The sequence below is a fragment of the Thamnophis elegans genome, chromosome 6 (genome assembly GCF_009769535.1).
Source record: "Thamnophis elegans isolate rThaEle1 chromosome 6, rThaEle1.pri, whole genome shotgun sequence".
NCBI classification, from domain to species: Eukaryota; Metazoa; Chordata; class Lepidosauria; order Squamata; family Colubridae; genus Thamnophis; species Thamnophis elegans.
Genome location: NC_045546.1, coordinates 62449496 through 62462337, shown reverse-complemented (window position 1 = coordinate 62462337; position 12842 = coordinate 62449496). Strand labels below are relative to the sequence as shown.

The 12842-nt window shown below is 43.5% G+C and overlaps 1 protein-coding gene across 1 annotated transcript in view; it reads left to right on the top strand.

Annotated features, from left to right (window-relative positions):
- Positions 1-12842, top strand: part of OTC (ornithine carbamoyltransferase) — a 71476-nt gene that overhangs the window by 35639 nt on the left and 22995 nt on the right. The window contains 4 exon segments of the mRNA XM_032220386.1: positions 1360-1513; positions 6044-6166; positions 9862-9915; positions 9997-10146. Coding sequence (XP_032076277.1) covers positions 1360-1513; positions 6044-6166; positions 9862-9915; positions 9997-10146 — 481 coding nt within the window.

Below are 12842 nucleotides of genomic sequence, written 5' to 3'. Positions count from 1 at the left end.
TTCACAGACGAAATCCTTAAAGTTCTGTAATCTAGAATTAAATATTATTTACGTAAATCCTTCATGTTGCTAGCTGTGTGTGTGTGTGTATGAGAGAGAGAGAGAGAGAGAGAGAGAGAGAGAGAGAGAGAGAGAGAGAGAGAGAGAGAGATGGGATTCAAAAAAATGTTACTACCGGTTCTGTGGGTGTGACTTGGTGGGTGTGGCATGGCTTGGTGGGCATGGCTTGGTGGGCATGGCTTGGTGGGCATGTAATTGGCAGGATACTGTAAAATCCCCATTCTCTTCCCACTCCAGGGAAAGGTTACTGCAAAATTCCCATTTCTTTCTGATCAGCTGGGACTCGAGAGGTAGAGAATAGATGGAGGCAGGGCCAGTCAGAGGTGGTTTTTACCGGTTCTCTGAACTACTCAAAATTTCTGCTACCAATTCTCCAGACGTGATCAGAACCTGCTGAATACCATATGTGTGTGTGTGTGTGTGTGTGTGTGTGTGTGTGTGTAAATACATATATAAGTGAAGTTTAAAGATATAAAGACTAATTACTTTGTGCATATTTATAAAGTATGTATATTTTAGTTTCAATAGTTAAGTTAATACATCCCTTTCTAAATATTGTTATTTGCTTATTTTGAATAAATATGATACAGAATTTCAGCAGTTACAATATATTTTTATGGTTGAAGTCAGTCAATTTAATTTTATTCAATAATGACATAAATTAACATTATGTGTGAACTTAGCCACTTGCCTGCTTTCTCATAACATTACATTGATACTGTATATCTGTGTGCATCTCCTGCAACATAACTGGCACATAGACATGTACTGCTACATATTTTAAAGTGTGTAAAATGGTTTAAATTATTCAGGTAGAAGGAAAATTGGGAGAGATAATTATTGCTGTCAGGCCTGCAGCCATATTCCTTTTTGGATCTTTGGCCTGCCACACTTTTTATTATTCTACTATACTGTTTCTATTGTGGGAAAATGGGAGGGGGGATGGTATGGAGTACAATGCTATATAGCCAAATTAAAATTCCTTTCTAGAATCCAAGGTCATCGTTTGTACACCTCTGCACCTAACTGGAACTGGATGGGTGGAACTGCCAGCATGGCAGTGGAAGATTGGACCATGTGATGGACTTATGGGTGTGGGAGCAAGAGCATGAACTGTGTGGGGGGAAAACTAGGAAGGTCAAGTTCGAGTTTCCCCCAGATGTGCCAACATGGCTCTCTTAATAATTTGGAACTTTGAGCAATACTTTGCCTTGGACTCTGATTTAATTTTGGATGCTATTTGGAACGCTGAGAATTGCATTGATCCTTTGCAAAAGCTTTATATTTTGTTTTCTATAGGGTACTGTCAACCATGACAGATGCAATCTTGGCCAGAGTATATAAACATTGCGACCTAATCACACTTGCAGAAGAAGCCGCAATCCCAGTGATAAATGGGTTGTCTGATTTTGATCATCCTATCCAGATTTTAGCTGATTATCTTACACTCCAGGTAATAGCTTTCCATTCTTTGATTTAAAGTATAATTTTAGCAATTTGTGCTAAAAATTAGGTATATTTGAGCTTAAGCGTATGTATAGGTCTATCTTAGAGAGTTAAGATTTGAATTTAAGTTAAGAAATTGGTAGAAGAAAGTATTTGTAGTTCAGGGTTGAACTGTGGGGTTTTCTGTGCTTGGTGGTTTTGTTGCAGACATTTCATTACCAACTAGGTTTTTCCCTGCAAAAACGGGCCCTTTTTTGTAAAAAAAAATATAAATGCATGCATGGCCTCATGGAGGCTTAAAGAGTGCTGCTGGGGGCTGGGGGGGGCAAAAAACAGCCCATGTTTTGCTCATTTCTGCCCTCCCCAGCCCCCAGGAGCTCTCTGAAAGCCTCCATAAGGGTATGCACGGCCATTTTTGTGAGTGGGACTTCAGGAGGCAAAAAAAATGCTGTATTCAATGTATAAGATGCACCCAGATTTTCAGCCTCTTTTTTGAGAAAAAAAGGTGTAACTTATACTCTGAAAAATACAGTATATAGACTGTATGATACCAGATCATCAAGGTTTGTATAAACATTTGTGACTGTTGTTATTTCCTTCTGTCCAAATCCCTGAAGTCATATTTCAAAAAGGAGTGAAACAATGAAAAAATACCGTATTTTTCAGAGTATAAGTTGCATCAGATGCACCTTAATTTTTTGGGAGGAAAACAGGAAAAAACTTTCTGCCTCTGCCTAGCAGCATCCATCAATATTAATCTGGCTAGCATTCTTGCAGCCAACGGCCTGGTTAGCTTCAGCACATTATTGCAGCCTGATTTATCAGGAGCAGCTGATTGGCTGGGAATGGGAGATGGAACTGGCCAGGAGGAACACACGCCCTGTTTTTGCAATCTTGGAGGAAATAGAGTGTTTCAGGCTGTGGGCAGTTCCAGGCTGCGGGGATCACAGATCCATCTCCTGGGCCAGGAGCAGAAACCAGCCAGCCTCTGCCTGGGTGGTCTGGAGAAGCAGGGATGCCTAAGGAGCCGCTAAGCTTCCCCCACTTTTTTTAAAAAAAAATCAGTTTGAATTGCTTTGGGCACAAAGATTCTCCTTTGCAAAGGCATTCATCCTTTGGCCAGTGGATTTCCCCCACTTTTCTTTCTCTTCTGACCCCCCCCAAACACTGAGACCGCCTTTTTATCTCCCGTTGGCTACCCATCAGCTGCTGGCTGCCCATTTCCACTCTTAGACAAGTTGCTTCCCCCTCCTCCCTCAGAAATGGAGGGAGAGCACCCCTCATCCCCCCATGGATGACTCACTTTCAGCCTCGCTTCATTAAAGCGGAGCAGCCCCTTTCCAACCTGCAACTTGGAGGCAAAACAAAACCCTGTGCCACACCCTTCCCCCATCTCAAAAGACCCCATTGTGCACCTGGCATCTGGTCTTGGCTCATTTGCCTCCACTGATCCCTGCTTTTTCACAGCATCCCTGGGGCCAGGCATGGGCCTCCTGCAAAGTTCGCTTCTAGCCCCCCCCCCCCAAAAGCCTCCCTAATGACCATCTGGCCTTCCAGGCTGGCCAGGGGTGAAGGCAGCTGGTGTGACATCCTGCCTGCCCACCTAAAGCTTTGGAGCTCAAGAAGGAAAGGTGGCATTGAGTGTTCACCGGAGGAACCCACCACCACCACCACACACACATTCTCTGCCCGCCGTGCACAGCTCCCACTTGCCTGGCTCCCTCCAAATGTAGCCCAGTCTGGATTAATCCTTGACCCATGCAGAGGGTGGTTGGCTTCTGCTCCTGGCCCGGGAGATGGATCTGTGATCCTGGCAGCCTGGAACTGCCCGCCACCTGAAACACTCTTTTTCCTCCCTCATATATGAAAGTTTGTATCTCTTCAGCTTATTTTCTTTCAATACCACTACATATGAAATAAGGTTTATATATACACTTCCTTGCTTAATTGTTTTATAAAAATATGTCCGTGAACGAAATATGTTTTTAATGATTGAGCAACCACTTGCTACTTAAAGTGTACCGTCATTCCTTTGACTGGATGAATCACCCAAATTATCTTTGACTGGATGTCTTTCAGTGCATGAAAAAAAAACCAAGAACATCCCTTCAGGATACCAAAAATCTCTGCACTGCAGAAGACACTGAAGCCTTTCCCAGGCATCCATGTATTGTGATTGAATTTTTTCTCCATAATAAATATAGATGAAGAGCTAATGGAACAACTATATAGTAATATCATGAATTAGTAAATACTTTTAATTGAAAATGAGAAGCAGTCAGCCTACTTAAACTGTTTTAAAAGTATAACGTCATGCAATTTCATAACATATAATTAATTAAGCCATTTTCATATTTTCTATTTGTCTGGTATCATTTTATCTACCATAGTTTTCACTTTTATAGTATATTTCATCGTCAAGAATTGATATGTTTTCAGTTATAACATGATTTACTTTTTTATAGCAATTCACTGCCCATTTGCTGTGCTAATAAATCCCCATATAAGTTACCCTTTGGAATATTTACATTATCAACCATATCTCACACACACACACCCCGATTCTGGGATGCAGAAGGAATGGAATGCAATGGAAATTACTGTTTGGCTTCCATCATCCAGGGACGTGCAGTCACTAGAGGCAAGGGAGGCGGAGCCTCACCAGTCTCCTCAGGAAAAAGAAAGAAATTTAAATATATTTTTTTAAATAATTAAAGCCAAGATAGTTGCTACCAGATTCCAGCTCACAGTGGCTTGGTGTCTGCTTAGTGTTAACCAAAGCAGGAGGCGAGAGAACTCGGGGCCTCTTTTCCATAAGGAATTTTTCGCCTTCCAAAAGTTAATAAAGAGTTAAAAGACAAAGAAGTTCAGATGGAAAAGAGGCACTAATTCTCCCGCCCCCTGATTTGGAAGCAGCCAATCGTGTCTTCTTGAGCACGCTTACGTTGGGCGGGGCGTGCTTCAGAGGAGAGAGGAGTGGGCGAGAAGGAGGAGGCTGCCTCTTTGCTGCAGACCTGGGCGCTTGGCGGCTCCCGTGATGCAAAGTGCCCCACCATCCCCGATGCTGCCGCCCGCTGCCCCGGCCTGCTTCTCTAGGCTCCGCCGCTGGAAGTCCCGGATCGCCTCTGGGGGAAGGCTGGGTGAGAAGCGGAGCGAAGCTTCTCTGTGGCCTCCCGGCGCTGCCCAGAGGCTCTTGCAGGAGCATGTGTCAGCGGCCGGCGGCCTGGAGCGGCCCCGGCTGTGAGACAAGGGAGCACTTAAAGCAGCCGCTGCCGCCGCCGCCACCACCCCTCCTTTGCCCGGCGGGGCGGTGGTGATGGCAGCAGCAGCGGCTACTTTAAGTGCTCCCTTGTCTCACAGCCGGGGCCGCTCCAGGCCGCCAGCCGCCGACACGTGCTCCTGCAAGAGCCTCTGGGCAGCGCCGGGAGGCCGCAGAGAAGCTTCGCTCCGTTTTTCACTCAGCCTTCCCCCAGAGGCGATCCGGGACTTCCAGCGGCGGAGTTTGGAGAAGCAGCGGACGCAGGCCGGGACAGCGGGGGGGGGGGGCAGCGGGGCACTTTGCATTGCGGGAGCCACCAAGCGCCTTTGCTGCAGACCCGGGCGCTTGGTTGCTCCCGCAATGCAAATTCCCCCCCCCCGCCGAGGCCGACCGCTGCCCTGCTGAGCCTCACCAGGTAGCAACCTCACCGCACGTCACTGCCATCATCTGATATAACTTTGTCTATGTGTTGAGGGATTACAGAATACTTTTTTATTGGCTAGCAATGGCTATTAGAATTATCTAAGGCTATTATCCCAAAGGTCCTTTTTTCAAAAGGCAACTGTACTTTCTGGTTTTCGTTTTGCTTCTCATCTAAGAAGCTTTTTCAGCTCTGACTGGATGGTAGGAAATGAAAGGATTTATGCTCCCTGCAGACAGCTGTTCATTTGTATTCTTTTAGCGGGTCATTAAAGTCACCTGGAGGTTTGGATGAGAAGCCAAACGTCTTCAAAGAAAAACCAGAATGTCCAGCTGCCTCTTGAAAAAAGTACCTTTGGGACATCCATGACCTGGATGATTGAGAATCTCCCTAGACGCTAAGACTACTATGCTAACAGAATTTCAGTCTGCCACCCCCTCCCACCCCCCACAAAAGCTATTGCAGGGTTAAATATGATTTTCCATTTATTATTATAACAATAATGTATTGATTCACCCTTGGCTAAAATAGTAATTCAAAACAATAATGGATAATAATGAACAGTTCTAACAATAATTGTATTAACAAAATATAATACCTTGCAATGAAATAAAGAAGAGCAGATAAAATTTAGATTGACAACAAATAAGCCCAAACCAATACTTATTGCCAATTACTACCTGCAATTTATGATTAAAATATTATTCAGATTTAATAAATATGCAATACTATTGCTATATTATGCATATTAACATTGTTCTACTTGCTCCTTATCTCAAAAGATTTCAATTTCTATATTATCTCTCGCTTTCCTTCTCTCCTCTCTCTTTCTTTGTTTTATTTATTTTTGGGGATAGGAACATTATAGGTCCTTGAATGGATTGACCCTCAGTTGGATAGGTGATGGAAACAATGTTCTAAACTCTATTCTGTTAAGTGCTGCTAAATTTGGGATGAATCTTCATGTTGCTACTCCAAAGGTAAGGGAATTTTACTGTTATAAACAGAACTCCGTTTGTGATGCTTCAATGTTTAAAAGATTTTAAACATAGTATGAGATGTACAGAAGAGGTAACTCATTTATTTATTTTTTTGTCTACTACCTCTAGTCATCAGTTTAACTATGAGGAACTTGGTGGACCAGAAATAATTTAAAAGAGAGCATATTATAACTCTTGTCCACATTTTGCAAATATGACTTGCAAATATTTGCTACCATTCACCTTATTCCCTTTGTATAGCCTTCACCCAACATGGACTTTCAAAATATGGTAGAGTATAACTCAGGATTATCATCCTGAGGATATTCTATTAGGAAAGCAGAGAGAATGGAGAGGAAGAACTCTTATTAAGTTTCAGTATTACAGACAGAAAGGGAATTTTTTTCTGCTTTTTATCCCCCCCCCTCCCTTTTCATCCGTTGTATATTTTGTAGCTGAATTTGAATTGGGAATAAATCAGCTCATTTATTTAATACAGGATATACCACAAGATTACAGGTACTCCTCCGGTTATGATAGCAATTGAGACCAGGACTGCCATTGCTAAGTGATGCAATTGTAAATCACAATGTTACATGACTGCATTACTTAGCAAAGGTAATCCAGGCAGTCCCGGTTGTTATCTTAAGCCAAGACAGTGGGTTCAGTGGTGGGTTTCAAAATTCTTTAGAGCCTCTTCTGTAGGTGTGGCCTGCTTTGTGGGACTGGCTTGGCAGTTATGTGACTGGGTGGGTGTGGCCAACTTGTAAAATGTAGTGAAACTCACTTAACAATGCTCTTGCTTTGCAACCAAAATGTTGGCTCATAAACTCTGGCATTTGAAGCACACCTTAAAGCTGTCAAGTTACAAGACCCTTGCATCCCTAACCCTTTAGAAAAAAACCCCAGGGGTGTTCAAACTTGACAGCTTTAGGACTTGTGGACTTCAACTCCCAGAATTCCTCCTCCAGTCGTGTTGGCTCAGGAACTCTGGCACTGAAGTGTGCAAGTCTTAAAGCTGTCAAGTTACAAGACCCTTGCACCCCTAACCCTTTAGAACCCGCCCCCAGGGATGTTCAAACTTGACAGCTTTAAGACTTTAAGGTTTAGATAGGACTCTTAGAGGCGGGCGGGGCAATTGGTGAGCCAACCAATTAGTGAGCAGCGGGCGGGGCAAGTGTGGTGCGGACGGGCAGGGGGAGAGAGCTGGAACCAGTTCTAAATGGCATAATAGATTTGTGGAACCTCTTCTATAGAAGAGGTTAGAACTGGCAGGAACCCATCCCTGAGTGGGTTGTTATCGGAGAACAGTTATGTGCGGTGAGGTTTATGGCTGGTGAGGCACTGACACAAATTTTTTTAGACTTGTGGACTTCAGCTCCCAGAATTCCACAGCCAGGAATGCTCAGTTCCGATTTAAAGCGACAGCATTTGTTTTTCTCCTTTGCGAAATAAGTTTCCTTCTTTCTTTTTCTTTTTCTTCTCCCTTCCCCTCCTTCCTCCTTCTCTCCCTCCCTCCCCCCCTCTCAAACACACACATACACACACACACACACAAAAGTTGGATTGGACTATCTCTCCTATCCCCTTCCCTCTCTCACTCAAACTCTCTCTCAAATAAGCACACACACACACACACACACACACACACACACACACACAAAGTTGGATTGGAGGGAGTCATGGAGACCACAGGAGGAGGCAGGAAGCCAGTCAAAGAGCCATACTGGAGCACACACACTTTCCCCCAGCCCCGGAAGGATCCAGCCCAGCTTCACTGATTACAGGTTTGAAAAGACAACGAGGCTCTGTCTGCAATCAAACTACACTTGGGGAGAGAGAGCACTTCCCTCCAGCCTTTGCCCAAAGCCCCACACCAGGAGGATGAAGTTTGAATTCCTCCCCCTCCCTCCGACCCACATGTACCTTTTCCAGCTGTTTCAGAGAGGATTTCAACTCTGCTCTTGCCTGTCATCATGAAAAGAAAAAAAATGTAAAAGGAAAAAGGCGAGAGCTGAGGTCAGGCTGAGCTAGTTGCTGCCTCACAGTGGATGACTCTGCTTAACTGTTTAAAAAAGCCTCTAAAAAGCGCCCTCTACAGGAGGAGGCAGGAGAATGACGTGCTTCACCTACATCAGGAATTTTTCGGCTTTTAACCCTTGCTTAACTTTGCTCGAGTGATCATAAAACGCCTGAAGTCAGACTAGATGAGGCACGTCATTCTCCTGCCTCCTCCTGTAGAGGGCGCTTTTTTAGAGGCTTTTTAAAATAGTTAAGCACTAAGCAGAGTCATCCACAGTGACTCTGGCAGCAACTAGCTCAGCCTGACCTCAGCTCTCGCCTTTTTCCTTTTACATTTTTTTTTCTTTTCATGATGACAGTGGTGAGGCTCTGCCTCCCCTGCCTCCCCTGACTGCACGTCACTGTGGGAGAAGCATCAGGAGTCTGGGAGGAGGGTGTTCAAAGGGAATGGGAAAGGCCCTGGGAAGCCTGGCACAGGCTATAAATGAGTTGAGGGAGATGGGATACTATAGTCCAGCACAAGTGATGCAAGTGCAGGGAAGGAGGATGCAGTGCAATCGTTAAGTTGAAAGTGACAGTAGTCCCAGGTAAGGAGTGGGGGTGCCACAGGGGTAGGTATGACCTTGGGAAGCCTGGCACAAGCCACGCATGAATTGAAATGGGTGCTGCAGTTCAGCACATACAGTGAGAATGAGGGAGTAAGGTGCTGATGTGTAAGCACAGGGAGACTGGGAAAGGACTGCACCGGGTGCATGTGAGCACAGGGAGGCCAGAAAAGAAGGCATGGGATGCATGCAAGCATATGTGTAAATTTAGGGAGGCCCAAGAAAACATGGTGGGATGCAGGAATGCGGGGGGGGGGGGGACATACCAGAGCAATGTGCAATTTTCCTTGCTTGCTTCCTTATTAACTTAAATCTGGCAATAAAGGCTGCAAATAGTGGTTATGTGACTGTGGAACATTGCTGCAACCATTGTAAACATGAGGTGATTGCCAAGCATCTGAATTGTAATCACATGGCTGGAGTGCTCCAATGGCTGGGATTTTGAGGACCAGTGCTAAGTACCACTCATCCAACCCCTTTGCAATTTCTAACAGACAGGGGGTCCTGCTGAAAGAGAGGTCAGTAAGCAAAGACTACTGTACAGATGTCCAGAAATTATTCTATGATTGATAAAAAAGATACTTGATAAAAAAGATAAACTCTGTCTACAATCTAGTCATCTTCCAGTTCAAACCATAACCAAAATCGCCCCATCTTTATCATTGTACTTGAAAAGGAAGTCTATTGGCATTATATAATAGTAACAACCTACCACATGAACGTGACAGTCCTTGAAGAAGGGTGGGAAAAATTCTAAGACATACCACTTATTGTATATGTAGAAAGCCCACATTAAATGTGTTCAGTACCTTCTAATCATCTAGGCAACAGTAATGAAACTAGATAATTATTTTATTTCCTGATAGACACTTATTAGGGAACAAACTTTAATTTGGTATAAGTTAAATTGTGACATAACACACATTTCAGCATATCCTTTCTCTTTTACCCTGCTATGTAGAGAGACCATTACAAGGCTAGGCATTTTATAATTAGCCCATTTTCAGAATGTTAAAGAAGGTTTTATCAATATTAGATCATACTGTAATGTTTCTTCTTATTTGATAGGGTTTTGAACCAAATTCCACTGTAATCAAAATAGCTGAAGAATATTCTATAAAGGTATGAGCATTACATTTTAAAATGTGATTTCTAGTCTACAGCATGTTAACTTAGCATACCTCTTTTCCTTTATTTGATCAGTATGGCACCAAATTGCTTCTGACAACTAACCCATTGGAAGCTGCCAAGGGGGCCAATGTTTTAATTACAGACACATGGATAAGTATGGGGCAAGAAGAAGAGAAACAAAAGAGATTAAAGGCTTTCCAAGGTTATCAAATAACAATGGAGGTAAAATATGTTTTTCTTTCATTCTGTGGTTTATTGATTCTTAAAAATTAGCTTCAGAAATACCACTAAAGATTTGCTATCTTATTTAGGAAAAATTAAAGGAGATATTTCTTTTGATAAAAATTTCAGTTATTCTGAAGAAACTGCAATGCTACAAAAATGACCAGCTCCTATTAAGGAGAAGAAGAGTCAAAAATTAATCTAATCTAGTTTGAAGTTGCCGGTTTGGAAATTTTGCTGCCCAATTTGAATCCAATCTTATATTTGACAGTATGCAATAATTAAATATTAGGCCATATGTTGTGGGCAATAAATTATATATTTATTATTATAATTTTATTATTTATTTAGTTTGTCAAACATGTACCGCATAACAGGTAAAAGTATAAACGTAGACATGAACACAGGAAATGGGTACAAATAAATGGTAGGCACGCTGGTACACTTATGCATGCCTCCTTACAGACCTCTTAGGAAAGGGGTGAGGTCCATGATAGATAGCTTAAGGTTAAAGTTATGGGGGTTTGAGGATGTAACAATAGAGTCAGGTAGTACATTGACCACTCTGTTGTTGAAGTTGTATTTTCTGCAATTGAGTTTGAAGCAGTTTATCTTGAGTTTGTATCTATTGTTTGCCCGTGTATTATTGCAGTTGAAGCTGAAGTAATCATTGGCAGGTAGGGCATTGTAGCAGACAATTTTATGTACTACATTTAGGTCAGACCATAGGCGGCATAGTTCTAGGTTGTCCAAGCCCAAACTTTCCATATGGGGGGATTTTATAAAATCAGTGTTGATAGCAATAGCAATAGCAGTAGACTTATATACCGCTTCATAGGCCTTTCAGGTCTCTCTAAGCGGTTTAAAGAGAGTCAGCATATTGCCCCCAACAATCTGGGTCCTCATTTTACCCACCTCGGAAGGATGGAAGGCTGAGTCAACCCTGAGCCGGTGAGATTTGAACCGCTGACCTGCTGATCTAGCAGTAGCCTGCAGTGCTGCATTTAACCACTGCGCCACCTTGGCTCTATTTCTATATTTCCAACCTTGTATTCCCTTTGCTTACTCCTCTTCTTGTCAGCCTGTTTCTTGTGTGCTCGATGAGCAGCATCCAATGCCTTGTATGCCAAAGGCCAGATTTTGCAGAGTTGGTCACCCCATTCTGAAAGGGACAGAACTTGTGGCTTTTCTCGTGGTACTTCCGGAATAGGTACAAAATCATGGCCAAACACTACTTTAAATGGCGTAAAACCAGTACTGCTGTGCACCGAGTTGTTGTAGGCCACTTCAGCATGAGGTAGCAACTCAACCCAATTATCTTGCTGATAAGTAATGAAACACCGGAGTACTGTTCCAAAACAGAATTAGTCCTTTCACAAGCTCCGTTAATCTGCGGATGATGGGCGGAGCTTAGCCCCTGGCTAAACTCCTTCCAAAATAAGGAGGTGAATTGGACCCCCCCCTATCAGAGATAATGCAGTCTGGTACACCATGCAGGTGATATACATGTGTAATAAACAATTTAGCCAAGGATTTAGCCGACAGGATTTTGGAACACAGAACAAAATGAACTTGTTTGGAAAACAAGTCTGTAACGACCCAAATCACAGTATTTCCTTGACTTTCAGGTAATTCAACAATGAAATCCATAGATATTTCTTTCCACGGTGTCTACGGACGGGCCACACCCTGGAGTAGGCCCTGGGGTTTCCCTGGTGGGTGCTTTGCAGCAGCACATGTGGGGCAACTGCCCACATAAGACTCAATGTCCTTCTTCAATGACGGCCACCAAAATTGCCGTTTAATGAGATGTAGAGTTTTCACAAATCCAAAATGGTCTGCCATGCTTGAGTCATGGGCCCGTTGTAGAACCAAAGTTCTAATGGCAGCAGGAACATACAATTTAGCTCATATCCAAGGTAGACGGTCTTTCATGGTACACTCATTGGAATGCTGTTTAAACCACTCATTGGAATCAAGGCCCTCCTTAAGTTTGGAGACGAGGTCCTTCGTGACCTCAAAATTAAAACTGCTCTGGCTTATGGTGACCACCAGAGCAGCAAGATTCTTTGCTGGGATGACTGGGTGAACCACACTAAGCTTTGAGCTGTTGTATTGAGGGAGTCTGGAAAGAGCATCTGCCATAAAGTTCTCCCCCCCCCCCCGGGGATATACTTTAAAGTGAAATTGAACCTGTTAAAGTGTTGTGCCCATCTCATCTGTTTGGGGGATAATTTTTGGGGAGTTTTTAACGCCTCCAAGTTCTTATAATCAGTCCACACCTCAAAAGGGTGTTTAGCCCCCTCCAAGAAATGTCGCCAGGTCATTAAAGCCCACCTGACTGCAAAAGCCTCCTTTTCCCATATAGCCCATCGTCTCTCTGTCTCAGTTAGCTTCCGAGAGGTGTAAGTTCAAGGTTGTAGTTTTCCATCAGCATTTGCTTGTAGTAATACCGCCCCTACTGCAACGTCACTTGCATCCGCCTGGACCACAAACGGCAAATCCCTCCAGCTATCGAGCCGCCCAACTGGCAAAAAGCAATAGGGACCTTCAAGGTTTTTGGTTTTAGCCCCAATATTTCCACTACTTCGGGGCTAACGATGCAACGTGTGCAACCCGAATCTAAAAGAGCCAGCATATTTTCTTGCACTCCAGTAGAGGGCACTTTAACTTTCACTGGGATAGTCATGGGCCCC